General features: G+C 45.4%; 1 protein-coding gene across 1 annotated transcript in view; it reads right to left on the bottom strand.

Annotated features, from left to right (window-relative positions):
* Positions 1 to 27,459, bottom strand: part of LOC115315975 (neprilysin-11-like) — a 58,344-nt gene that overhangs the window by 30,619 nt on the left and 266 nt on the right. The window contains exons 2-16 of the mRNA XM_040503464.2: positions 27,349 to 27,429; positions 27,063 to 27,265; positions 26,788 to 26,952; positions 26,646 to 26,729; positions 26,452 to 26,579; positions 20,786 to 21,014; positions 20,624 to 20,722; positions 17,276 to 17,353; positions 17,093 to 17,199; positions 16,217 to 16,275; positions 15,030 to 15,081; positions 12,256 to 12,323; positions 11,107 to 11,252; positions 10,054 to 10,122; positions 1,434 to 1,541 (exon numbers count right to left, since the gene is read on the bottom strand). Coding sequence (XP_040359398.2) covers positions 1,434 to 1,541; positions 10,054 to 10,122; positions 11,107 to 11,252; positions 12,256 to 12,323; positions 15,030 to 15,081; positions 16,217 to 16,275; positions 17,093 to 17,199; positions 17,276 to 17,353; positions 20,624 to 20,722; positions 20,786 to 21,014; positions 26,452 to 26,579; positions 26,646 to 26,729; positions 26,788 to 26,952; positions 27,063 to 27,265; positions 27,349 to 27,429 — 1,676 coding nt within the window. The remainder of the gene's footprint in view (positions 1 to 1,433; positions 1,542 to 10,053; positions 10,123 to 11,106; positions 11,253 to 12,255; positions 12,324 to 15,029; positions 15,082 to 16,216; positions 16,276 to 17,092; positions 17,200 to 17,275; positions 17,354 to 20,623; positions 20,723 to 20,785; positions 21,015 to 26,451; positions 26,580 to 26,645; positions 26,730 to 26,787; positions 26,953 to 27,062; positions 27,266 to 27,348; positions 27,430 to 27,459) is intronic.

Below are 27,459 nucleotides of genomic sequence, written 5' to 3'. Positions count from 1 at the left end.
GTAGGTGTCCGCCTTCGTCCCCCTTTTTGTCTTTAAGCTTCATTTACGTAATTCACTGGGAGGGGTTAACAAACCCCCATGCTAGACACTACACAACGCGCGCTCCATGGAAAAAGTATAAATGCGTTATAGCGCCGTTTTCGTGCATTATTTCCCAATAGACATTTTTGACGGCATACAAAAAAACGCCTCTCTTTTCCTTCGAGCGGCTGCCGCAGTCTCCCGCTTGGCAGAAATTTCACACTGGGAAATGGCACGAGCGATACCTCCGATGCTGCAAAGGCGACGAAGATGGATATTTAAGGGTACGAGCGCGTAACTTCGAAAAGTGCCGTCTGTGCTCGAGTTCTCGTACATAGAAAAACACACGCGAGCGAGCCCTTGTCTGTAGAAGGTCACGTGGCACTCGCACGCTACTGGATTGGCTGCCATGACTCGTAGCATCCTCCGCGGGTCATCGTAGGGCGAAACGGAGTAGGCTCGCGCGGATCTGCCTTTGGCGGTACTCGAGAGATTTGTGAGGTGGAGTAGGGATTTTCCTGGCGACGACGACACATTGGAGATGACCACCGGATTTTTTTGAGTATTGGAAAACCTTCAGCTGACGTACGCAGCTTATCGAGCGAATTATGGTCAACTGTCTCATTTAATCTACATTCTACAGTGGTTATTGGAGGTGTGAACTGTGTTTTGTTTTCCCTTCGTTTCGAGCCCGGAGATAGCCCGCGGGTTGGATCCAGATGGCCGAACCCTTCGGATCGGGCGAAGGCTTACCGTTACGCCACATCTGCCACTGGCTTTAATTTCCATAACTAAACGCATTCACAGCAAAATTAAGGTTATGCCCTTTAACGGTGCGATTTCTCATCAAATATCATTCAGTTTCAATTTCTGCACTAGTCAAGCTCCGGACTTTTACGAGACAGCCGCTTGTAAGCATCCGGCCGCAGCCCACATTGTGCCCCAGGGACCCCAAGAGAGGTGACGAGAAAATGCTTGTAGCCCTTTTCCACAAGGGCGCCGCCATTTTGAATTATCGTCACTTCCAGTATGGGCGAAAACATTACTTCGCCGTCGCCACGCCAATAGAAGACAAGCCTAACCGTCACACATTCTCGTTCTGGCTCCCCTCTATTTTTTTACTGGTTACAGGTTGAAACGTTTTACTATTTTCTCGTCGCCCATACTGGAAGTGACGACAATTCAAGATGGCGGCGCCCCTGTGGAAAATGTCTATAGTGCACTACCACAGCCTCACTAAGAAATCTTGATCTCCACCTTGCCTCCTTCCGTTTTTGCGTCGCTGTTCGTAAAACGCTACTGCCGTGAATAAATTAATATTGCCTTCCACGGATTCTTTTACTGTTGCCGAAAAGTACAAAAGCGCCACCTCTGCGGTGTACTACGATGGCCTAACGGCAGTCTTTACTCACCGTGCTGTATAACAAAAAGAACAACTGGTCCGTTGTCGTCTCGGTGAACTCTGGCAAAACTAAGCCACCAGGCTTGTAACCAAAGTCAAGCATTGCCTCCCTAAAAGCCTGGAGGACGAAACAACCCGAATTAGTGCCGAGCTGGTAGTCGAGAGCCTGAATACTATTATAGCATTCATGGGTAGCATAGTTATTCAGAAAAAAGAAAAAAAAGAACGTTTTAGGAATACCGTAAATCCGTCCCGGTCTATAATCTACCTCTCATCACGTCAAAATAAAATTTCGATTTACTGGAGGTCAATGAAGAACGACAGGCAGAGATGTCGCGATGAAACTGAAGAATGCAATCGGCCGTGGGATTTTAAAAACGGATACTTAATGTTACTAAAAAATTGGTTTTTACTTGTTAGACAGCTTTAAAAGAAACTTCTGTAATTATTAATAGCGACTGAATATTTTTAAGAGCCTCGCAGGTATTAAGAGCATTGCGTTACTTTTCAATTGGGAGCTATTGTTGACCAACTGGAAGCTAGAAAACTATACGCCTCGCAAGTGGGCTCATTTTCGTCTTCTGCGCATGAGAATAGAAGTAGCGGTGACGTCAGAACGCCGAGCCCTCATTGGCTGATCGCGACCCCCTACTCAACGTCGTCTGCTCCTTTGCAACGTCGTCTGCTCGCAACATCGTCTGCATCTGTCTTACCGTTCCTGCGATTTTCGGAGCGAACTCGACTTCGCCTTTAAGAGAGGGCAGACGAAATATCTCGAGGGGTACGTTGTTTTTGTCTAACAACTAGCAGACGCGCATCAAGGAGGGAAGTCAAAGGACTCACTGGCGAGGTGTCCCGGGGCGCTGAGGTTTGCTTGCTTAGAACCGAGAGTGAGCGTGTTAGTGTCCGGGAGTTCCCTCCCAAATACTTTTTCCCTCCATTCGTGTGCGGCGAGACCCCTCACTCTTTAAAGGGGAACTCCGCCGATTTTTCGAGCTGCCTAATCCAAAGCATAATCTGAATGCGGATGGCTTCCTGATTCCGAAATGCTATCTCGTTCTCCCAGATTCACTCTAGTTAGTTAAAAAAGTGATATTTTGTTTCCTGCCGAGACCGAAACATCGTTCTCCCTAGTTTTTCCCCAGTTTTCCCTGCCGCCCATGCGTGACGTCACCTGTGTGCGGCGAGGCGCGCGGCCGGCAATTGGGAACGCTCACCGCCCGCCTTTCTCGCGTATAGACCTTTGTCCGGAAGTGCTCTTTTTAGCCTCGACCGCAAGGAGCAAAAGCGAACAATAATCTCGAACCCAGACGCTCACGGGGAGGGGGGGCTGCGTCGGCCTGCACCACAGTGGCCTGCGCCGCCGCTTCCCGTTGAAGGCTTCTTCGCCGGTGCGCCGACTGCAGTTTCGCCGGCATCGGTCCTGTTTACCGCGGTATGTGAGCATAGTGCCCGTAATGTGAGAGCAGTGTGTCCATACGCCACTTTGCCGCTGTTGGTTTCCATCTAGCCGAGCCAGAAAACATCTCGCGACGAGTTGACCGCGCCGCGAGTGACGAAGAAGCAAACATGGCGACGGTTTGTGCGATTGCTTTGGTGGCTCCGGTGTTGAGTGTCTTCAACGTCCTCGTGAAAAGATTCCCCTGCCCTTCGAAGTTATCGCAGGCACCACGAGTGGCACGAAAGATGTGGAATCATCGTCTCAACTACAAATAAGCAGGCCTGCACGAGCAACAACGACGCCGAGCAGGCGCTCGGCACAGTTGTGTCGTCAGATGTTCTACAACGCCGAGATATTTTCATTTCTCATTTGGAATGGCTTCAAGAGTGGGAAATTAATCTATTTCGCAGATTGTTAACTCCGAGGTGAGTGCCCTCCGTTGCAGTGCCGTTGTCGCGCAAAGTGCAGAGAAAACCCGGTGGCGATGGCGGCGGTGCTCTTTGATCGCTTTGATCTTGCGCCGTCGGGTTCATGGAGTCCGGAGTAAACGTACGTACGTGCGTCTGCTGGATCGGTGTTTTGGACTGCCACAAAACTCTTTCTCGCGGGCATTTACCTTGTGAAGCTTAGTAGCTCATTACATTTCGTCGTCGACTGCGCCCATTTGACTACGACGGACGAGCCTGCGTGATGTGAATATCACTGCCTAAGATCCTTGGTGTGCTATAACGAGGGCTAATAAAATATCACCGCGAACTTCTGAACAAACGAGTCGAAGTTTCGTCTGTTATCATAACTGATCGCCTGTCACAATATTAATCAGTAGCGTTCCTAGACTCCGCCCCACAGGCACCGTGCTTCGTTGCCCGATAGTAAGTGTCTCCTGGTACCTCGTAGAATTCCAGCTCCCACTTCAAGTAAGTACCATCCTTTAGAACTGGCAATTAATAGTTTCGAACCCAGACGCTCGCAGTGTGTGTGTGTGTGTGGGGGGGGGGGGGGGGGGGGGAGAGACAAGGCGGCACATTACAAAACAAAGCTAATCCGAGCTGTCTATGGAACTAGACCCATTCGCTAGTCCTTCGATGAACCGTCGTGGTCTCGTTTTCATTCGCTAAAACGGCGTTCGATCAAGTGAACGCCTCCCACTTATTTCGGCTCGGCAGAGCCGCGCTGCCGCAGAAAGGCAAGCAGATCGCGAAAATCGGTCTCAAACGTGCATTTGAAAGCTACAAGAAAGTGGCAGCGAAATATTTGCTACGCAATGAACCCGGACTGAAACGCGGATGTCAAGGATCAGCAGACACCGAGAACATTTAAGACAAGAAAGGTTTTCTCTTGTTTTCTTGATCGAGATGGGTTCTCGAATGTTCACGACATCTTATCTGTTGAAGAACGGGTCGCGGAGGCTTCTGGTGAAGACATCGTTCACGATGTGCCGGTGCATTCGGACAGCCTGCCGCATCCAGCTCCCCAAAGCAACGCCGCCAACGCAGCCCCCCCCCTCCTGCCTGCCAGTTCTCTCCGCGTGGTGGCGCGAGTGTGATAAACATGGCGGCGCCCTGGAATTGGCGCGGACACTGGTCTATAACAGCGAGAAAACCTGGGCGTCCGCGCTATTTGAAGTTGATAATTATCTATATTTGCTCAAAATATGACCTTGGCCTACGTGCTAAACTATAGAAAAGTAAAAAGAAAAGGGAGAAATTGGAATTTTTATCAAACCGTTTTCGCAACTCACTACGCTCAAGCCGCGGCTAGCTATTTCCATGATATCGCTAGTAAATCCGTTCTCTTTTTATTAGAAGAAGGCTGGAGAAGAAAGGTCGAAGAGTAACGCAATACATTTTTTGACGAATTGCCAAAGCACCGCGGAAAATGCTCGGAATGTGGGTTCAGATGCCCCACACGCTCGTATGATTTGAAGGAACCTGCCATTTGTTTTAGATCTCCTTTTGAAAAGTTGCTGTTGCAGGCGTCAGCACGTGTAACTACTCATGTGGCATGAATATGCTCCTTGGTGCTTAAGTAATTTAGCAAAAGATCTGTAGACCATTTCTGAAAAGCGCTTCTGGTCGATGCCATTTTCAGCGTTCGTGCGTGTGGCGCGTACATTGCTCGCCTTCCAAAGCGATGAACATGTGCGTGCTGGGTTGGGACCTAAGACATGTAGACTGTGATTCTCGTGAACAATGAAACGTATAAAATGGAATAAGCTGCATTCGTGTAGATCAGATGTCAGGTTACTGGTCATGAAGATCGTGTTAAAATGACAATTAAAAGAACTCTGCAACCACCAAGCCAAACATCAAGGTGCAATGCAATGCGTATAAAATACACTAATACACTGTTCATCCCCAAATAAAGAATATTTGCTTAAAGATACAGTAGTCCGTGAGGTACAGAAATACATCATAAATCTTTTAATTTAAAATGAGTTAACAAAGGTTACTAAAAAAATGTGTACCCATATTTTTTTTTTTTTTTGAGTAGAATGAAACGCGTTCAAACACCCATCCACGAGAGCACATGGGAAGGGGGTAATTTTATATAATAAGACATTTCTTTTAATTAAGTTGGTTTAGGACAGTTTCCATCAGTTGCAAACCTTTATGCCTCCCCTCAACGACACTAATATTTTCATGGTTTAAAAAACTTTTCTGCCCTATATAAATTTTCTTTGCAATATAACAAATTAAAGACGTTTTCATCACTTCTTCTGCAGAAACTATTGCACGCCTACCATTTTACAAACCAGGCAAGGCTGTATCGTATATTAATGAAGCTCAACACCTACTCCATAATCCTCTGTAATAGCAGACAGGAATACCAATATGTCGAAAGTCATGTCTAAATTCAGTCTTGAACTTCATTTAAACGTTTCACTTCTCGTCTTCAACATATCGGCCGCGTGAGTGAAACTCTGGGTGTAGCCCGAGCTAGATTCGACGTCCGAAACAAATACAGTGTTTATAAAAAAATAAAAGAAATCACTGAACCCATTGTGAATAACAAATGTGACCGTGAAAAATGTCGACTATAGTGCTAGATTGTGTACTATATTTCTCGACATTATTAGCGCTCTTCTTTGGACGGATGTCGTAATGGTCACAGCCAGCTTGAGTTTGTTTGCGCTTGCCGCTCTTGAAGCTGTTCCAGCTGCTGAAGGATACTCAACTCGCAGCACCCGGCTATAAAGTATTCCGAGCAAAAGTGAAATTGTTTGACGTGAACTATTTCTCTCGGCACACAGCTCGCGCAAAAACACCTTGACGTGGCTGACCTCCATTGCTGCCGGGAACGCTTTTATTTTTCTCCCACGAAAAGAAGGGCCAAAAAAAAAAAGCTTTTTCTCGGCACTGTTTCCACAATATATCGCGGAGCACATATTGCTACCCATTGCAAAGGAACTTTCAACCTGGAAGCTGCGAAAAAGTTATCTCGATCACTGGCGTCCGGAAAGGCACTTCGCGGCTGCCGGAGTCGCTCGTCCACCTGCACATTCGTGACGTCCGCGGGTAGGGAAAAGTAGGGATTTTTCATTGTTGCCAGTAGAGAGTCACCTCCTGGAGCCCTCGCGGCCGGCGTAACTAGAAAAATCAATAACTTCACCGAAAAATTTTATTTTTATAAAATATTTTGGTTATCAATTGAGAAAGGGTTATTGATGCGGTCTGCAAATTTCCAGCCAAATCGAAGTCTGCCAAAAAATCGGCGGAGTTCCCCTTTAACGGCGTCGACGGGTTGGCGCAGTTAACGTCGTCTGCTTTACGTCTGCTAGTCAAAGCGATGGCTGCTTTACCTTTCCTGCGTCTGTCGGAGATTCACCGCTTTTTCACCGGCGAGAGTCACCATTGCCTCGGGAAGCAAGGAGATAACAAGAGGAAGAAATTGACCGCTTAATCTAAAATTGAGGTCAGCGATCAAAGTATAATACGGGAAGGGTTCACAAGGGTCGCGCGGGCATATTCCATTCAGCACGCCAGCCGGTCGTGGGCAGACGGTCGCCGAGTCGCGGAGTGCCTGCTAGGCCTAACTGCCCAGCTCGTTTGGTCGCGTTCGGTGGAATCGTGGCCGTTCGAGCTTTTCCCGGGTGTTGGTGGATCCAGCGTTCTTGTTCGTCGTGGTCTGTTTCAAGTACTTCTTAATTTTTTTTTTCTTGCTGCTTGAAGTCAGGACGCGTGAGAAGCGCACGTAGAAAAATAAACGTCCGTGGGTCGTCGCGATCGCGACGCTGTCGGCCATGCTGATTTGATCGTAAGAAGTGCAGCTTCGGAGCTGTCGTAGGATTTCGTCGTAACCTGCGCAAAACTTACGAAAATTTCGTTTCGTGAATACGAATTTGTTTTTAAGTTTTGTCTTACGCACATTTTTGGCGTAAGATCGTTTCGTGAATCTGGCCTCTGCGCTTCCGAAAGTCGCAGGAAAGGTAAGACAGACGCAGACGACGCTGCGAGCAGACGACATTGCGAAGGAGCAGACGACGCTCAGATAGGGGGTCGCGATCAGCCAATCAGGGCTCGGCGTTCTGACGTCACCGCTACCCCTTGCGCAAGAAGCAGACGAACTTGCCCTCCGCAGAGATGTGCTCAAAAAGGCGAAACAATTTTCTGCAGGGTAAACCGAGAAAGCCTCGTAAATAATGCTTGCTTTCAGGTATGCGGGAGGCAATTATAAAGGAAAAGAACGCAAAGAGTTCACCATGTTCAGCCGTAAGCGCTTCAATAGGGAGTTTTAGGAAACCGTATATTTCCACATCCGATATGCGCTTCAATAGGAAGTTTTAGGAAACCGTATATTTGCACATCCGATATGGTACGATGGGCCCTCCGGTACCAACTGCGCATGCGCTATCGACAGCTAAGAGACGCAGGGCCATATTATTCTCCCGCTTCTTACTCTCCGATTTGTTGTTCAGAGCACTAATCGAAAAATGCCGCAGTCTTATGGGCTGCGAAGCGATCCTATGAGCTCGCGACTATTCACTTTCCTGCAGAACTCGGAGACAACCGATCACGGTGAACAGCAGAAGGATTCCAGCAAATTAGAAAGCTCAGAATACGATTAGGCAAGCATCCGGTGGAAATGCTTTAGCATTGGTTCTTTGTCACCCCCTTTTCACCCCTTTCCATTCCTCTAGAACCCCTTAATTGTCATTCGCTTATCACCGTTTTCCTGTCATTTATTATCCCTTTCAAATCGTTTATGACCCCTGTCGAATCGTTTATGACCCGTTTTCAAGCTTTTTTTTCACCCCCTCTATCACTCGTAGAAAGTACCACATCTATCGCCGGAGCGGCAACTGAACAAAGCCGCATTACAAAGCGGCACGGCGCCTGCTCGTCTCTGACTCCGCCTGTCCGACGCTCCTATTTCCGAAGCGTCACTTTCTCCCTCTTTCCCCACCGCCCTGGTGAGACGTTGAATCTGTAAACACGATACCTCCTTACCACCCCTCTCCTTGCGACGTCGTGCATAGCGCTGACAAACGGACCCATGGACCGACACCGGCGGGTTTTTGGTGAAACCGAGTGTTCCTATAATGCTTACGCATTAAAGGAATACTTCAAGGAAATTTGAAATATACCCGTCGTGTTCAGAAATAGGTTGAATATGATCCACAATATTCGTAAATAACAATCGCACGTTTGTATTTTGAGCCTGGTGGCTGTATTTTTCGTTATAAACGGCCCACTTTGGCAAGTGCTCTGAGTACAGCCAGCGGAGAGAACGTGACATCCCCCGCAATCGTGACGTAGTTCGTCTCGGGACCGGCGAAGCTGCGGCGAGGCTGACATCGAGAGGATGTCGTAGTCGTTCCAGCCACTGAAGCGGCTGCATTTGTACGAATATCAATTGACGGGTTAATCTTCCAAAATCTTGTAGAGGGACAATAGCAACTTCTGGGACACACAAAAGAGATTCTCGGGGAGAGGGGAGTTTCTCCTTCCCCTCTTCTCTCGTGGTGGCCGGAAGTGAGACAGTTATCGTCACTACCTGTCAAGGTTCTTATGGCATTACAAACGACGCGTTAGAGACATACACCCGGTGCTTTTTGCTAATTGTTTAATTTGTTTTAAAATTCCTTTTCGTGTGTTTTTATTTTTTTAACAGAGAATTGGTGTGTCCGATGTGATCCTGCTCCTTTGAACACATTAAAAATAAGCGCCGAAATTTCGTTGTACAGGGTGATTCAAGGGGAGGCCAGGTTCTTTAAATCGACCGCAAAATTCGGTTTCTTAACCTATCGCGTTACGACTTTGTGCAGCATTGCCCACAGATGGTGTCTTTTTTTTTTTTTTTTCTAAAATTTGCAAAGAGCTAACTTACCTGATGAAAAAGTAAAGAAAGAAAAAGGCTTAGCTCCTTTGGAAACGCAGCGACGCCGCCGTTCTTCAAACAACACGACGCCGTTTCGCACGGGAGGCAAGAGATGGCGCAACGAACGCCGCCAACGAACGAGCATACGGCGCCGAGAGCCGGCGTTTTTAGCAGACAATCTTTTCGACTCAAAAACAGGCGCGGTAACAACAAGGAGCTGCAGTTCCTTGTCTGCTAAAGACGCTGGCTCTCGGTGTCGTACGCTCGTTCGTTGGCGGCAGTTGGCGTCGTGACCCCTTGCGCCGTCTCTTGTCTCCCGTGCGAAACGGCGCCGTGTTGTTTGAAGACCGGCGGCGTCGCTGCGTTTCCATAGGAGCTAAGCCTTTTTCTTTCTTTACCTTTTCATCAGGTAAGTTCGCTCTTTGCGAATTTTACAAAAAAAAAATGCACCATCTGTGGGCAACGCTGCACAAAGTCGTAGCGCGATAGGTTAAGAAACCGAATTTTGCGGTCGATTTAAAGAGACTGGCCTCTCCTTGAATCACCCTGTAGTATCCCTTGAAACAAAACAAAGGTTAATGTGCATGACGTTTCACTCGTTCATTGTCTCTGAGCACATCCGCAGTTTTCAGACTTAATCGCAATCTGAGCTTCATCGTTCGCTGGGATTCTTCCATTGTTCACCAGGATTGGCTGTATCCGTGTTCTGCAAGAAAGTGAACTCGCAGACTATTTTTTTAGAGCGCATTACCAATCGTGATACACGTCAGCACCAGTGTCATTTAGTTGCGAAGCGAAAGTGATATCAAAATGTCTGGATGATATTCGCGTCAAGAGGACTCAAATTCTTAAGACCTAACACCCCTACCTCGAGGACGATTTGGAGTACGGCGTTATCCTTGACATCCTGGCTCAATTTCATCGAAGGGTTTGGAGCCTGAAAGGAGTCCATTGCGAATCTGAATATTTGCCACCGTTCTTATAATTTTAAGTCCCAACAGCGAACGAACGATTAAGGTTAAACTTTTGAAACTTTGGGAAAGTTCAAGGTTAGGATCAGCGCTAAAACAAAGTTTCAGATCTCAAAAAAAAAAAAAAATACAGACAAAGAACTGACTTTTGTCTTATCGATGGAAAACCCAGAGAAGAAAACTTTTTTTCTTTAAGTTTCATGTTTTCGGGAGTTTCAACCATTTGGTTTGAGGTAGTTAAGTTTTGGCGACTTTTAGTGCACTGATGAGATTCCAGATGTTTATTGTGGATTATTCTAAGTTGAATTTGCATTTTTGTACCCTTGGCCATCGGCTTGGGTAAGCCAAGACGTTTCTTTTTTTAAATTGCGTGCAGATTCGGTAAACAAAAGCCGTTCCTTGATATTCGTATTGTTTTTCTAAGAAATACGGATTAAAACAACAGGCTGAGTGAGACAGCTCCCTATCTCCCGCTTTAAATTTTATAACTCTCTATATGAGGACGAAACCTTCAAGGTTCGTCCTCATTCCTTCACCGCAATTTCCGTTCTTTTTTCTTTAACTTTTTTTTTTTTTTTTGAATGTAGTCACAAAACTTGTTAGCCGCGCCGCTTACTTTCGGCGAGCCCTGAGCGCTCTCCCAGCTTCAGTTCCAATGACACCGAGACACGGCTGAAGCGGAAAAGGCACTAAGAAATCATCAAAAATAGGACGCACGGCTAATGGAACTTTGGTCGCGGCAGTTTGAGTGTTTCAGTTTCAAAGAATGGTTCAGCGCTTTGTCTCTTGTTTCCCTTTAGTCTCTGTTAAACCAACGTTAAGGCTGAACTCCAAGGAGCAAATTATGCGACGAATAACTGACAACTTCGCCCGACTGCACGCTCGCTCGCTTTGCGCGCAACGTAGCAGTCACTGTGCTGATGACACGCGCAGAGCAAAAGGATCCTCACGTTCATCAGGCTCGAAGGAAAACGAGAAGGGGTCTTTTTCTGGAATTGTTTCTTGAGGCAGCGGCGCAGCGACAGGTAGCCATTCAACGTCACGTAATCCCAATAGGAGCTTGCTGTCACCTCGTTGTTACGGCCGAAGAATGACGCTGCGGCAACAAGCATACGATAGATAAGCCCCCTTAACACGCTTTATTAGAGTATTGTTTTCATTTATAATCATGAGACGTCGATTACGATAATTTTAGCACACTTGAAAGCTGTTCCACACACTTACGACTGCTTACGACCGCTGCACCGACTGTCCTCAGCAGACACAGGAGGCTTAAAAACCGGTTTCAGCTTGTCCGGTCGTAAGGTGTCGGAAGCTTGTGTACCATTGTTAAAGCAAATGGCCGCAAAAAAAAAAAAAAAAGAAAGAGGAGTTAATTTTAGAGTGATATTTTAGAGCCAAGGTCTAATTAGGCCAGGTTCCTGTTCTACGCCTATTCACTGAGTAAGGAAACGCCCAACGCGCGCTCTAATATGGCCATGCACACCATGCAACGTTGAAAGAACACAAGTAGGGATGAGTCATCGTAACGACTGCATGTTCACTCTAGAAAAGACGCCTGAGCATCTTTTCGCGCAGTGCATGTGGTAGGCCAATCACGGCGACTTACGGACCACGTCCAACGAATTATGTGGTGCCGAAAATGAATTTAATTGAGAACGCCGTCTGGCAGAAACATCAATCTCATTGTCGCTGCGTAGCTTTGTTTTGCAAACAAACCGTTGTTCCGGCCCCGTCAACCTTTGGACGAGCTCCGTCGATTAATATGATCTGCCCACGGCAAGCCCCGTAAGATAAAATAGCGCTCAAAAAAGGTTTAGAGTTGTTGCTCTCATCCCCATAGAACGGTTCCCTTTCTTTCAATGAAAGCGTCCTTAGTCCTGTCAGCACCAAATAGTTCCTAAGCGCAGAGTTTCCTAAATATGTCTTTTTTTTTAGATCTGCGAGTGATTCATATTATGCGCAATTTGTGCACACACACAGCCTACATCTGATGGTTTTGAATCAAGTTAGCAGAGATTATAGTATTATATTACATGGTTCCCCCTCCCTCGCACCCCCAAAGAAATTGGTACGAACATCAGTGACAATCAACGCACCGTCTCTCTCAATCATAGTGTAGAGGGCTTCCATAATGCGACGACCACTCCGTGGAAAGTACAACGGCCTATAAGCAGAGACAAAGAGGAAGATGAGCTGTCAAGAGCGTGGCTCTCATCTGAACGGTGCCGACCTGAGCACTGAGGTCGGTTAAGCTATTTAGTTTAACCATTGGACTACTTAGCTTAACAGTCTAAATGTGTTAAACTACAAACAAATATCAAAAAATATTTGAACTGCCGAAACTGTCGATACAATATTTTTTATTGTTTTTTTTTTTTTTTTTTATGACGTAGAATACACTATAATGAAGGCCATGGCGGAAAAGATTAACTCAAAAAGGCGACGCGAGAACGCGTGACCATATGTTACGTGATGTAGCGTGAGTCTACAATCCTTGGTATAAACACAATTCGCATCGACGTTCACGACCCTATAGAACGTATTCTATATACGTACAAGAATTTTGTCAGAAATAACCAAAGTAGTTTTGTTTCGTTTTTAGCTGGGCTTTTTACTCGAGCAAGAATACTTCACCATCGCCGTACGCTGTAGGATGTCTGCGCTGCGTCACTGAGCGTGACGTGAACATGTAAAGCGTGTTGGTCAGTAGCACAGCGCACACTGTTCATTATATTTCACATGAGATAGCTATTTTAAATGCCATAGCGTTCCTTTCGGCGGCCGCGCCGAGCAGAAGCTTAGTAAATCTGGCTAGTCGTAATTAATAACTCCTAATTATGCGTACGCACGATTAATCATCACTAAGAATGCCTTCTTTTTGGATGCTTATGCATTGTCTGCTATCGGCTGCGTATGGCCTATGCTGCTTGGCTTGCGTGTAACGCTTTTGCGTTGCGCTCGATCGTAACGTTTTCCGAACGAAATCCAGCCCATAAACACATTAAGTGTTAAAATATACACCGAGGTGGACTTGAGCTACGATACCTTTTTTTTTTTTTTAATCTGGATAACTTAACCGACTATACTTCGTTTCAGCTTCGGTCCGAGCGCGGCCGATGTTATGAGCCAAAGGGCCAATCAAACAGCGTAAAGAGCGCAACGTCATGGCGTGCTTTCTGCACTTGATAGGACTAACCGGCGGAGAGGCACGCACAGAGAGACGGCGAATACAGGCTGGTCCTATCAACTGCCGAGAGTACGCCATGACGTTGTGCATCTTCCGCTGTTTGATTGGCCCTTCGGCTCATAACATCGGCCGCGCTCGGACCGAAGCTGAAACGAAGTATAGGCAACTGGGATTTGGTCAATAAACTACCCTGCTGTACAGATAGATCTACATCGGGAAACGTACTATATCTGTCACCGTTCTGCCATTTTATTTTTATTTTCATGCCTTACCAATCGAGAATCCAAAAGCACCTGCTAAATGACACAGATGTTTTTATTTGTATGTTTATGCCGGAACCCCTCGGCGCAATAATCGGTCAATATTTTTTTTAATTTCCTTCTGCTGACCATATAGACCAGGGGTGGCTAAACTGCGGCTCGCGAGCCGCATGCCGCTCTTCGCGGGTCCACGTGCGACTCTCGGCTCCCTGGTAAGCGTGTCCCCCTTCCCCTCCTGTATCCCCAAAACGACGAATCTAGAATTAACAAAAAAAAAAAAAAAAAAAAAAAGCTCAGACTTGGCAGACTTATACTACACTACGTGCGCACAGCTGGACTGCCTTTTGACGCATAGATGTGGCTTGTGACTCTGTTTCCTTTATTGTTCTAGAAAGGATTTCGAACCGTATATGCATAAAGGGCGTCAGGGGCAATCGATATAGCGAACCATGAATTCATTTTTGCTAAGCGGTTGAAGAAACGTTCTGCTGTCTCGTTTTATTTTGTTGTAGTCGACCATTATACGTGTCCCCTTTGGAGAAGATTGTTACCTTCATATCGTTTTTTGTTAAACCCTCTCTCCCCCCCCCCCCCCCCTTTTTTTTTCCTGCGGTTCTCTGAATTTCTGTTGTTTCGCCTGCGGCTTTAACCCCATGTCACTCTGGCCACCCCTGATATAGACCTTTCCAAAACTCACCTTTTGTGCGCTGCCATCTTTGTCTGCTGGGCGGTGGAAAGCCAACTGAGCATGAGCTGTAGCTCTGTTGTGCGGCATATCAGACGCTTCGCATGGGTCCACAGCTCAGTGACTCAGTGTTTTTTGCCCGAATAATAAGCGCTGGAAAGGTCTATATGACCGGGCACGCAATAAATGCTTATTTTAAATTATTTATGTGAGTTATCCCTATCATTTGTTTTCAAACTCCTCCCGGCGTATATCCAATCTTACACAACACCCACTGCATATCGCGACTTTCACCAGACTCATAGTGGTCGAAAACCGATTTCCCTTCCCGTGAAGCATCGTCAGCATCGCTTCAAGATGAGTGAATCTATAGAATTCCCTTGGGTGCCCGCAAAATACTTCGTTTACAGGGGTCAGTTCGGAACGACCGACCGAACAGCGTCATTCGATGTGCTATTGGCAGATATTAATAGGACATCCACCTTTATTCGGTGAGATATGTACTTTTCGCTATACCGTTTCGGGAAACAACCTGCATAGTTAGCTAGCGATGACACAACATTTCCTCGGCTCCTGAGTGAGACTCGCTTCAATGTGGCTACATTATTCGCTGAGAAAATATGCTACCGCTTACAAACCACTTCCCAACTCAGAAGCGACGTAATCATGGGAAGCGCTATTGCCACAGCCACTATGCATCGTAGAGCAAAAGAAGACAAATGAACCACCGAGGCTTACGAATGGAAAGTGTTGTACTTGACGTCTTCCATGAATACAGCCATAGGAATGTCTGAAAGAACGAGTGTAAAAGGCGGTCCATGCACCTTTTCCGTACCACCTAACGCGCTGCATATCCTGACTTATCCAGGTACCGCCATTGTTCGATCGTGCCGCCGGCACTCCTATTGGATGCCGGCGACGCGTCGCCATTTTTGGCTCATGGCGCATCCCACATCCAGGCGCGCACGCTCCTATTGGTCTGTTGTGGCTGCCGGTGACGCGCCGCCGTTTGCGAGCTCGCTCCTATTGGTCTACTGTAGACGCTGGCGCCGCGCCGCCGTGCCAAACTAGATCGGTGGCGACGCTCCGCCATTTTTGGCTCATGTGCGTCCCAGCGTGCACCAGCTTGGCGGTAGCACCACCTGGGCGAAAAATGTCAAGTCACTGGGCTGTAGACGCATGCGCGGCGTCTGATATTCAGCAGAAGAGAGCGTGTGCGCATGCTCAAACCGTGTTCCACTGCCCACTAGAAAAAAGGTGGCAACACGAAACGTCACTGGGCAACTGTCGCCACCTGCCGGCAATCGACGAGGACAGTACCTAATTGAACGAAAGATCCGAAGCGATCAGTCAAGACACGGCCATCAAGCCACGGCATGGCTCACTCAGGCGAAGCGTGTCGAAGCTATCCGACGCCCAGAGCACGTGGACGCTCGTCGACGTTACGTTATAGCACGCTGCCTGGAACGCGTCTCCGACATGCTGTCGTTATTGGGTCCAAAAAATGGTCCCTCGATTTCTGCCTGACGACGTCCTCGAAGTGTCATGCTGTCGCCGACCGCAATCCGGGCGATGTCAGAGCAGCGGTGGTGGATGTGGCAAGCCTCTGTTTTGCTGCAGGTCGCCCTCCAGCTTGACAATCCACGGAAGCTTCGGCAGTCAATATCTGTGATGCTGCGATGATAGCTACAATCGCTTTCGCTAGTATTCTACCGAAACTTCCGGCACCAAGCGCCAGGATCACGATATCCGAAAACATGACACTCCAGCCTCTGTGACTTCATTTGTTGTCACTTTGGGACCACTGTTGATATATGGCTGGGATAGGACGCAAAACACACAGAGACACGTTGCAAGCACTGGAATAGTTCAAGTACGAGGCTGCAGTCCGTTAGCGTTCGCCTGTGGCAGAAGAGCATACTTACACAGAGTGTTATCAAAGTGGTCGTAGGTGGCTTCGGTGTCGAAGATGGATCCGTGCCACCTGCCAGACGTAGGCATCGATTAGAATGGTCGGGAACAATTTAGAGCAACGAAGTGCGTGTCCGCTCGCGATCGCTTCAAATATAGGCCTGAATCTGTGCACGCAAGCCTCGTAAAGCCACGCCATGTCACACGATTGGCGTCTATAACACGAAGCTCTCGTTGTTTTTTTATTTTCTTTCGTTGTTAAGCAAATATAAAACTAAATACGGCACTGCCACTACTCTTACATTTTTACGAAGCTCACGGAGAGGAGGGTAATATAATATAGCTGCAAAACAATTATTATAGTAGAAGCTAGAATGGCTAATCATTAATGAATAGTATGAATAAGTCGCTGACGGTGAGTAGTCGGACGCTTTAAGATCACTTAACGTCACTGCGATGTTACGGTGACGCTTTTGGTGCGCTCGAGTAGCAATCGGCTAAATTGTGTAGCTAAATAAAAAAAATAAACAAGTTTGCTTGTTTTCTCCTACTTGAGAGGCTCAGTTCGCTGGTCTCATTTCGTAAAGCTCCCTAATCGGCTGTCAAGACGTATATCCTTCTTTATGCATGGTTTCACCCGAAACTTTCATGTCATGTCCCTCTGTCTCGAAAAAAACAACATGCATCGGTCAACTTCAGCCAGCTTGTTTGTGTCCACAATACAGCGGCATAATAAACATTGCCTCCGTAAGACATTACTGTTAAGCAGCAAAACCAGCGTGGCCATAATGCGAAGGAAAGGAGATTAAAAACTTTGACCACGGTTTGCATTTCTTAAGTTAGCGGACACTTACTAAAGGGAAGCAAGCGAACACCCTCGCAGCACTCGCCTGAAGAGGCTTCCCGTGCCGCCGTAGGAACTCCAGTAGTTTTGTAGCACGACAATTAGTGTCTGCGTATAATCGGATAGGACATTTGACGGATCGATATCGGGAACCTAAGGAACAAAAGATGGAAGTCATATTAATAAGGTTCCTGCGATGCTTGAAAACCTTCTCAATATATTACTGTACCCCATGGTAATGCCTCTCCCGTGCTTCATGGTTGGAGATGTGATGACTGTTGAAGCATTCCATTTTCAGCAAGCGCAACTGGAGGCGAAGGAGACATGGAACACAAAAATACATGGCTGTGTTCGTCGAACGACACATTTGTCTTCTCAGTAATTTTTACTGGGTCACGTGACCTTTTTCCCGAGCACATGTATACAGCTACTGAATTAGTCAGGCGTCCATGCTACATATACACAGGGTGTTCCATTTAAATGAAAACAAATTTTTTTGTCTTTTATTATTTATAAATAAAAAAAAATATATCAAGCTCGTCTGACAATATGTGAGGGAATAATCGTTATGGTAAGTTGACTAATTAACTAAAACCTGTTCATTCACTTTTTAATATTTTGGGGGGTCATGTTACCATTGCGGCATTGACGGCAATTACAATTAGAGGCCAGGCCAAGTGAAATAATTTGAAAAAAAAAATGCAACGGTTTTTGAGATATTAATTGATAAATGTTCACGTTTCTTAGCCCGATTTAGAAATGGCGCGCAAAAAGAGTGCCGCAAGCTCTGCCCACAATTACGCATAGAAGAGTGAGAAGAGTCGGCGCACCCATCAAGGACACGCTGCCGAGATAGTGACCATATGACTAAAACGACCACGTCACTCTTCTAAGCGTCAGTGTAAGCAGGGCTTGCGGCGCGCTTTCTCTGCACCTCAGGAAGGAAGGTATATTGTATATGCCCGGAACACTACCGAAAGCCCACTAGACAAAGGCATTAGACACGCAGGATTCGATCGCTATATCAGCTACTAATTTGCAATCACAGGACCCCGTGAAGGGTATTCGATGGACGCCATATTTGAGGTCGTTGTTTGCAACGCGTGCTGAGAACCAGCTCCCAGTTATTGTCTCCAAAAAATAGGTATCTTTATTGTGGGTAATGCACGTTAATGCACGTTCAACGTGTATGCCACCCGATAAGGACCCTTGTCCTTGGCAGCCAATAGATGACAGCTATACTTTTGAGCATACGCTGCGCGAAACTAATTGAAATATGACGGCCAGTAAATACCCCCGAGAGCACTCTAAAAAAAGTCTGTGCGTCTACTTTCACGCACAACACTAGGAGAACCAATCAGCGCAACTTACGGAAGCAGCTCAGCGAATGACGATGCGGAAACATATGTTAAGACCAAAGAAACGCAATCTGAGTTGTGACATCAAGCCATGCAAAACGTCACGCTTGCATTGTCTGCGTTTTTGGTCTAAACAGATGTTTCGGCATCGTCATTCGCTGAGCTGCCTCCGTAAGTTGCGCTGATTGGCTCTACGAGTGTTGTGCGGGAAAGTAGACGCACATACTTTTTTTAGAGTAAGCTTAGTGCGTTGCTGCGGATTCGTACGGGCAGCGAGCTTCAAGCACGCACATTTCACACCTTCGGTATCTCAGCTCTCGGCAGGGGATAGGTCACTAGGCCCACATCTCCAGCGTTCTAGTAATGACCATATGAGCGCCAGCCAAGCCATAGCGGTTGAGATCAAACGCTACCAAACATGCTATACTACATCCAGAGCCGTTTGTAATGGGAAAGTTCATATTCTTTTAATCATTCCAACAATTTAGCAACCACGACAAGAGATCTGACAACCAAATTCTTCCCCCGCCATAATTTGTTACTAATTCATGACCCACATTAGATTGTCCACCCCATGTCTGCAGTAACGCGTCCCATCGTGTCATCGCACTGAACACTTTAAAAAAAGCCCGTGCGCCTACTTTCCCGCAAAACACTCCGAGAGCCAATCACCGCAACTTACGGAGACAGCTCAGCAAATGACGACGCCGAAGCATATGTTTAGACCAAAAACCACAGTCCGAGTTGTGACATTAACCAATGCAAGCGTGACGTTTTGCATTGCTTAATGTCACAACTCAGACTGCGTGCTTTGGTCTAAACATGTGTTTCGGCATCGTCATTCGCTGAGCAGCCTCCGTAAGTTGTGGTGATTGACTCTCCGAGTGTTGTGCGGGAAAGTAGATGCACGGGCTTTTTTTAAGAGTGAAAGGGTCTTTCGTTAACGTAAGCGCCTTTAGCTTTTTCGACGTAATCAATTGCTCACACCTCCTTATCTGCAATAATGTTCCAAAATATTACCCTTTCATCCCCTTTTACAGTCTAGAAAATTACTTTTCTATATTCCCACCAAAGCCGCGATTCAACAGCCCGGAAAGCGCTTGCCACGAAGGAATTGTGAACCCGTGCTCTAAATTGCCCGACGGTATTCGTTTGACAAAGCATATTTTTGCTTGATGACAAACAGAAAAAAGTTTATTTGTAAGTTTTGATATCGGACATCAAATAAAATGTAGCGGTCTTTGATTGCAGTGATCAATTAGGCGTAACAGAATACCGATCCAGGAGAAATGCTTTTATAACGCTACTTGTAACCGCGAATTAAAGTGGACTCGCTCAGAGGAGTGGCCAAACGAACACGAATCCTTATCTTGTGTCATCGCGAGGTCGGCTTGCTCTAGCGAGATTTAGCAAATCATAGGCTCCACCCCTTCTCCAAACTCTCTCAGTATAAATGGCTCTTACTACATCATTCCGACGTTTACAAATCCACAGCCCATCACGTGCATGTTCGTTGCCCTGGAAAGCGAGCAACGCGTGCGCTATATGCCCTAACGCTGAAACAGGCACCGGCTAGAAGCCCTTTATTAGAACGGTTTACAGTCGTGGTTGTTTCATGTCAACCCGTCACTGGCTGCATTCTCTAAAATTGCCTTCGAGTATATTATTAGCCTTAGTGCAACACTGCAATTCAGGAAGCTTGTTCTACGAATCATGAGACACGAACAGGAAAGGTTTGACTCGGAAACAAGATTTGCTCTGGAACAACTGGCAAGTGAAGCGTCAGTTTTTGACGTCAAACTTGGTTGAAAGCACACCTCAGGTCGCAGTCATTGGCTGTAACACGTGTGTCCTGCGAGAAAGCAGACGCGCAGGTATTTTTCTAGTTCTGCCGGGTGACCATTCAACCGACTTTTCCTGTACTCGTGAAGTCATTACTCGAAGGTAATTTCAGTAAATTAAACAGCGTGTCATTCTTGTTTATTTTTGACATATAGCAACGGGTGGCTTTAACTTCGTATTATATAAGTTGAACATGTAATCTAAATAGAATAATAGAGTCAGTGCATTCGACAGCGACGGTTCTGTCAGCTCTAAGCAAACATGAAGATTCATTCTATTAGAGATTCATCACTGAAATATGTCGTTCTCCTTCTCCCTTCAGTCTCTCTCCGCTGTTCTGCTCTGGACGCGGTCAACGTGGCCAAACTGGCACGTACCTTGTTGATAACTATATCTTTTGTATCGTGTCCAAAGTGGCTTGAATTTCGGATCTGCCTGAAGAAGTACTTCTTGAGGAGCTCCACAGTTCTGTTGATCTGCAGAAGCATGTGGATAACCGCTCGATTAGGGCCAGTTTGCGCCGTAGTCCGGGCACTCACCGTCTGAAAGGTGTCTTTCTTCTCGAACGATTCGGCCTGAAGCTGCAATAGCGGCAGTTTGTACACGTTCTCCAGCAACCGAATGCAGAACTTCCATCGTTTGGAAGACGTGCGCGTTGGGATTTCACGGACGTACAAGAGGTGTGCTAAGTCCCGGCCGTCGTTGTGGGGCAACAAGGGGGACAGCGACAACAGCGCTCGGAAGCCAACGTAGTTTAGAACAGCAATCCTGGGTGGCAAATGATATTAACCTGATCAAGACGGTCTGAGCAACTGGAAAAACGGTCAATTTAGGTGTCTAATCTTCGAGCGTACATGTCTATACATACCAACTTATGTTTCCGAACCCACACCAAAACAATGACTCGATCTGTAAATGGCGCATAAACAAATGCTGCGTTATTAAAAAAAAAAAACAAAAAAAAAAAACGAATCTTTGCGCATGTGCCTTCTTAAGCCACAAGCACGTGCCAAGCTTATAGACCTTTTTTGACAATACTCCTCTTCCAGGTCAACGATGTTTATTGGGTACGGCGAGTTGAATCTTAATTTCTGAAGCAAGAATGCATTCCGCGCGACACTTAGCCCAAATGCAATATGAGCGCTTTTTGGCACTGCTTGATTGCTTTTGGTTCAAACAGTTATTAAAAACAAAAATAAAAAAAACGTGGGATGTACATATAATGCGGTCTGTGCAGATGAGCTACGGTCAGGGATACGTAATTAAATGGGCTGATCGTCACAATAAGTGTAATAAATAACTAAAAAGTGTCGATTAACTTAATTAGTGGAAATAACCAATTGAACACTTGCTGACGTAATCGAAAACAGATAAATTAGTAAATTTTAGAAAGCCTTCAATTACGTGGGGAGCACGATGGTACGCTAAAGTTACCACTCGCGCAACTGGCACAAGGCTGGCGGTACGAAAACGAGGGCGATAAGATTATCATCTGACACCAGAAATGCAAAATAAAATTATGCATATACGTACCGACGGAACTCACAATGCATAGCATAATATGAAGTTACTTACAGGTTAGTCACTGCCCTATTAGCTTCGTGCATGACGGTCATTCGTCACCAATTAAAGCTGACAATATATACAGCCACCGACAATGACAAGTACGACCGCCGGCGGCAGATGAAATGCGCAAAAACTTAAATTAGTAATATATATCTCGCCAAGAGGTTCAACAACGTTGGGCTATTCACGTTTTCGTTCCCCACGGGTTTCTCTGGTGGGAAACTTTGTTTCGCTTTTGAGACCAGCTGCAGTCGACGCTATGATCGGAGCCAATCAAACGGTACCAAAAGTGCATCGTCACGATGGTCTTCGTGCATTTGCTATGAGTCGTAAAACCTGCAGGCACACCGCCAGCCTCGCCGTTAACTTTCTCATTCTCCTACTGCCCGGTGCCATAGTACGTCACGATCTTCAAAATTAGGCCGCGGCTTGTTTTACGGTGAGTTGGAGAGAAAGATAAACTTGATATTTCAATTTTTTTTTGTGTATAGAAATTAATAAACTGAAACAAAAACGTATGCCTGTTCGGCGTTCAGTGAACATTCATTGAATGTGTAATATAAAAGTTATTTTTGCACAAATAAAAAGGTCATTTCATGGTCCCTTTAAAAAGTGTCAGAACAGCCACTAAACTGCTATCCAAGAAAACTTAGATATCCTAGAATGAAATATTGACATTTAAGCATTTTAAGTCAGAGTTTACGAGTAAACGGCTACAGCTGCGCTTCTCATATATTTTATGCTAGTTTTCTAGGTTCATCAAAAGGTAAGCCCTCAAGGTTTGTTGCCCAATTAGAAGGCCACCCTGAGTTATGACACTTTCAATTTGTATAAAAAGACACTTTTCAAATAAATGAGAAAAAAATACGCGTGCACTAATTCGAAAAAAAAAAAAAAAAAAAAAAACACGGAAACACGAGACTGCGTGTTTCCTTCATCTATATATTATTAAACTCAGAACGCGACTTCGTTGCATTACAGACCTAGAAACCTAGATTTCGTAGAGGCATATGTCTTCGAAAATATCAAAACTTGCCACTTTTATTCTTTCATTGCCAGTTACGTTTGCAGAGATAGATATCACGTTCTACAATAATGTATTAAAGATGAATGAGCCATTCATTTACGAATAAGACGAATTGCTTTACTCACACATAAACGCGACATTTGTACCGCGAACATGTGCCTAAGCACAGCCACCACCAGCATTATTTCTGCTGCCATGGGACTGCCACTTTAAGTTAAAGCAGACTTGTACGTAATCCGTTACTAGTAACGAAGTTACTTGTAATTTCTTCTATTTATTTGTAATTTTGTAACGAAATAATTAAATATATGCTAAAGTAATTTTAAAATAATTTTCTCATCTATTTACGTAACGGATTCCTTGTAATTCGTTACATTTTTAACCAAGGACCCCCCCCCCCCCCCCCTACACAAACGCACACACACATCTTGGAGAGAAAAAAATAATATTTTTCATTTTGGTAAAGTCGACTGGTGTAACGCATATTGGTGACCAGCGCAAAAGCACAGAGCATTTCTTTACAACACTACAACCTTGAACATATTTTTTTTTTGGTCCTCTCCCCTTTTTTTCTTCTTTGCAATCGAAGACGGGGAGAGGAGGCCACCAAGTGTTTGTGAGCCTCTTCGAGAAGCTCGAGGCATAAGTGCACAGACAACAATTAACAATGTCCAACTCGTTTATAGTGGATATGACCATTCTCATAATGTTACAACAGGAGAGGACGCTTCGTCTGTCCTAAAGTCCACTAACGCGGTGTGATAATAATAGAAGGTGTTCTAGCAACCAGCATCCTCGTTCGTTGCTCCGCAAAAGGTATTTTAACGCTTCCCGAGATCTCTTAGAGAACAAGATGTATTTTTTAGCTTCTTTTCATGTTATTAAACTAAGTTTTAATAGCTACTATTTTTTTCAGTCCAACTTTTAGGGCTGGCTTACTTTATTTGTGAATTCTAGCTAGGCTATCGGCATCTCTGGCACCCTCTTTGTTTGTCAGCTCTTTGCCAGAACTTCGAAAAGTGGAATGGTGATCGTTTTTTTTTTTCGTTTTCCTGTTTTTACCCAGCAGGAAATTTCATATATCAAATACAAACGTTTACTAAAAAAAAAAAAAGAAGCTGACGTAGTTAGTGACTTTGTGCTTGAGGAGCGAGTTAAACTCGTGAGTGGGGCTTAGCTCTCCGCTCTTCGCTGCCCGTGGCCACAGCGGACGTCTATCTTGAGAGTACACTGGAGTACACTACTGCCGGCCCGTGCTCTGCATGTTGAACGGCACCAAGAAAGGTACACGTACGCAAACCTGCGTTAACATTGCTTTGTTATAACCGATGTTTTAATTAATTGTTTTGGGGAGTGTACTTAGTGTTTTCATTTCCTTATAACTTATATTTATATCGAAAAACAATGTATTATCTTGTTCACCAGCGACTCAACCGAGGCTCGACCTGTTCACAGTCAAAGGAAGAAGATAAATCGAAACATTATTTATTATGCAATTGTCACGTGTAACTATACCCTCTCTTGCTAACTCCGTATTCTACCGCTCGGCAATATTTGCCGGTATAGTTAGATGTACATAAATCAATTATTATTTATTTATTCGTTACCTACATTTCGCCCAGGGGACATTATCGTAGGGGGTAACTTACATATAAACACAACAAATACACAAATGGAAATGCAAAAAATATCAATACTTGCTGACCATCTCCTACAAATATTACAATGCGAAATCACAAAAAAAAAAAATTAACACAACCTACAAGCATCTACTATAAGCTGCTAACATCAGCACAGTGCACAACAATACATTAGTCGTGGTTCATTCTCGTGTAAGTAACGACTTAGAAGACAATCAAAACTTTCATCAGAAGCCGAAACCACAGCTTCGGGGAGTTTATTCCACTAACTTATTGTTCGTGGGAAAAATGACGATGGCGAGAAACAGATGTGCAGCATGCTATTTCTCGTATTTCTTTCGCTTAATCTAATCTCTGGGAAGTAAAAATAGAGGGTTTTAAGTAGATGGTCCCATGAATGCCTGTACGTTCACGAAACACTTTATTCAGAAAATAGTACCTTATTCCAGGTTTAGCCAGTTTAGCCAGCCGTTTTAATTCATTGTTTCTGGGAGTGTACCCGGTGTTTTTATTTCCTTATAACTTATGACTCTATCGAAAAAGTTTTATTGTCTTGTTCACCAACGACTCAATCGAGGCTCGACCTGTTCACAGTCAAAGGAAGAATGTAAATCGAAACCATATTTATTATTTTATTGTCACGTGTAACGATACCCTGTCTTAATAACTCCGTTTTCTACCGTTTGGCAATATTGGCCGGTATAGTTAGATGTACATAAATCAATTCTTATTCCAGGTTTGGCCAGCTGTACCAAAATCGCGAAACTTCTACTGTTCCCCGATTTTGACTATATCAGGCACCGCGGCAACGACGAGGCTCTGCTCTTTCTTCGGGGTAAAAAGCACTTCCATCGCTTTCGCTGGAGAAGCACAACGCACTGCATCAAGCATTCGTGAGGAGCAATATGGTAGTGCTCCCATCCTTAGTTGAAAGGGTGTTTGTTCAGCGTTACAGTCAACATCTTCACGAAGAAATCAGGCAAGATGACTAGTCAGACTTTCGAGAGTCAGGTGTTGCTAAAAATACTCAAGGTCAATCATGGGGACTGGTGGCAACAAAAAACGCCTGAATAACCCTCTTCCCTTTGTATTTCACTTGAAGACAGTAATGCTGGAAGTAACGCCACGAAAGTAACGGATTACAACGGTCACTTACTTTTATAGAAAGGTAATTGTACTTGTAATTAATTACAATTTAGCCTTGAGTAATTGTAAATATAATTCTTTACCTTTTTTAGCAACGTGTGCTAGTCTGAGTGAAAGTGAGTATAGCCATCAATGCGACTCTACTTCCTTTCACCTTGAGTCCAGACGCAGTCGACGGTACGAGCTGATGGGATCGATCAGACAGAGTCAAAAGCTTACCATCATGGTAAGCGTCATGTTTCTGAACATATTCTGTCATCACTGAACCAATCATAAACAAAAAAAGGCCCAGTGAATTGCGCTTTGGACGCTGCTTGATTGGTCCCATTAGCTCGTAGCGTCGAATGCGAAAGAAAGTATAGGTTTTTTCACGCCCTTCATTTGTAAATGAAACCACGTTATGTTGTGTGAGCGGTCCTTGCGATCAGTGCTTCTGGCGTACTGACTGGACCACGCCTGACAAACGCTGACACATGTCTCACTCGGCACGTTTGTGATGTGACGTCTCAGTTGCGTGTGAACAAGCAACACTATTGGTTTCGGAAGGACTGAGCACTGTCGTTTACCCACCATAATTCGTCAACGTATTTGACTACCTTATTTTCATTGAGTGGATAAAACAGTCAAACTGAATGTTCACGCAGTGCTCTATCAGTATCATGTACGGGCAATACGTGTCAACCTCTCGACATCTTAGAGCAGGTGAACCGAAAAATTGGGTATCTATGTGGTGATTGTGAGCTCACGGCCTGCGACTATTCCTCGGCGAGAGCGGTATACGGAGCTCATCACCGCCAACATTGCCCGAGGAAACAAACGGCCTTACTTGTTGAACGAAGCTGTCAGGTTCTGCACGTGCTGTAGAAGGTTTGGAGCAGCCTCAACAAACTCTGTGTCTGAATCCAGGACGGTGATGTCACTCATTAGAGAAGTTAGGAAGAGCCCCATGTCGAACTGTACGGGTACAAGAATATGCCCCTTAGACACGCTACGCGCGTTACAGAAGTTATGAATACTAACATCTTTCTTCTTGTTGACCTGGGCCAACTTTTTCCTGTAGTACTCGACAGTGTAATCTGTTACACGTTTGGTCTTTTCCAAGATCTATAAAAAACAAGATTTAGTAAAGGCTGAACACTCAAATGATTTTGTCGAAACGCACCCTGAACACTTCGTGGTCGACCTCCACAACTGGCTCGGACATCGCCTGGATGTTTTTGTCGCTGTTCACAAAGGACATGGCCTTGGTCACGAGCTTCTGGTACTTCACAGGGAAATCTTCGAAGAGGTAAGCGTCTCCTGGAATCACCGTCCTGGGTTCCTTAAACTAAGCGAAAGAGCACAACGCACACACTCGCAGACACTATACAATTTCGTGTCAAGAATGATAGCGGGAAAATAGAAGGTGAATGATACGCCGCTGAGGTAGGCACGTACCACAAATATCCATCCAGAGGAAGTGGTCGTGTCCACCTCGAGCGAGGAAACGAAGAAGGGATGGACGCCAAGTTTGCGCGCGGCTAACGCAAGAACTTCCGGAATCTCGAGGTCAAGGGGTTCTTCGTCGTATGGCCATTCCGATAGGTGGATCTCATCTAGAGCTGCCTGAATGCTCAAAGCTGGGTTCTTCATTAAGGAGCCTGTACAGAAATATCCACTTTAGATGACGCTTCATTGAATGCCGTTTATACGGTGAGGCAATTCAAACATTCGCAACCCTCACTTTTGTCACTACAACCTTGAAACAACCTTATGGCGTTATGAAGCAAGGGATCCGTGTACGAAGCAATATGCTGTACGTTTTCTGAAATAAATAAAAGCGTCTCTAGATGAA

This window comes from Ixodes scapularis, unplaced genomic scaffold (genome assembly GCF_016920785.2).
Source record: "Ixodes scapularis isolate PalLabHiFi unplaced genomic scaffold, ASM1692078v2 PGA_scaffold9__187_contigs__length_104089568, whole genome shotgun sequence".
In the NCBI taxonomy this organism is placed as follows: Eukaryota; Metazoa; Arthropoda; class Arachnida; order Ixodida; family Ixodidae; genus Ixodes; species Ixodes scapularis.
This window is presented reverse-complemented; position numbering and strand designations above follow the sequence as displayed.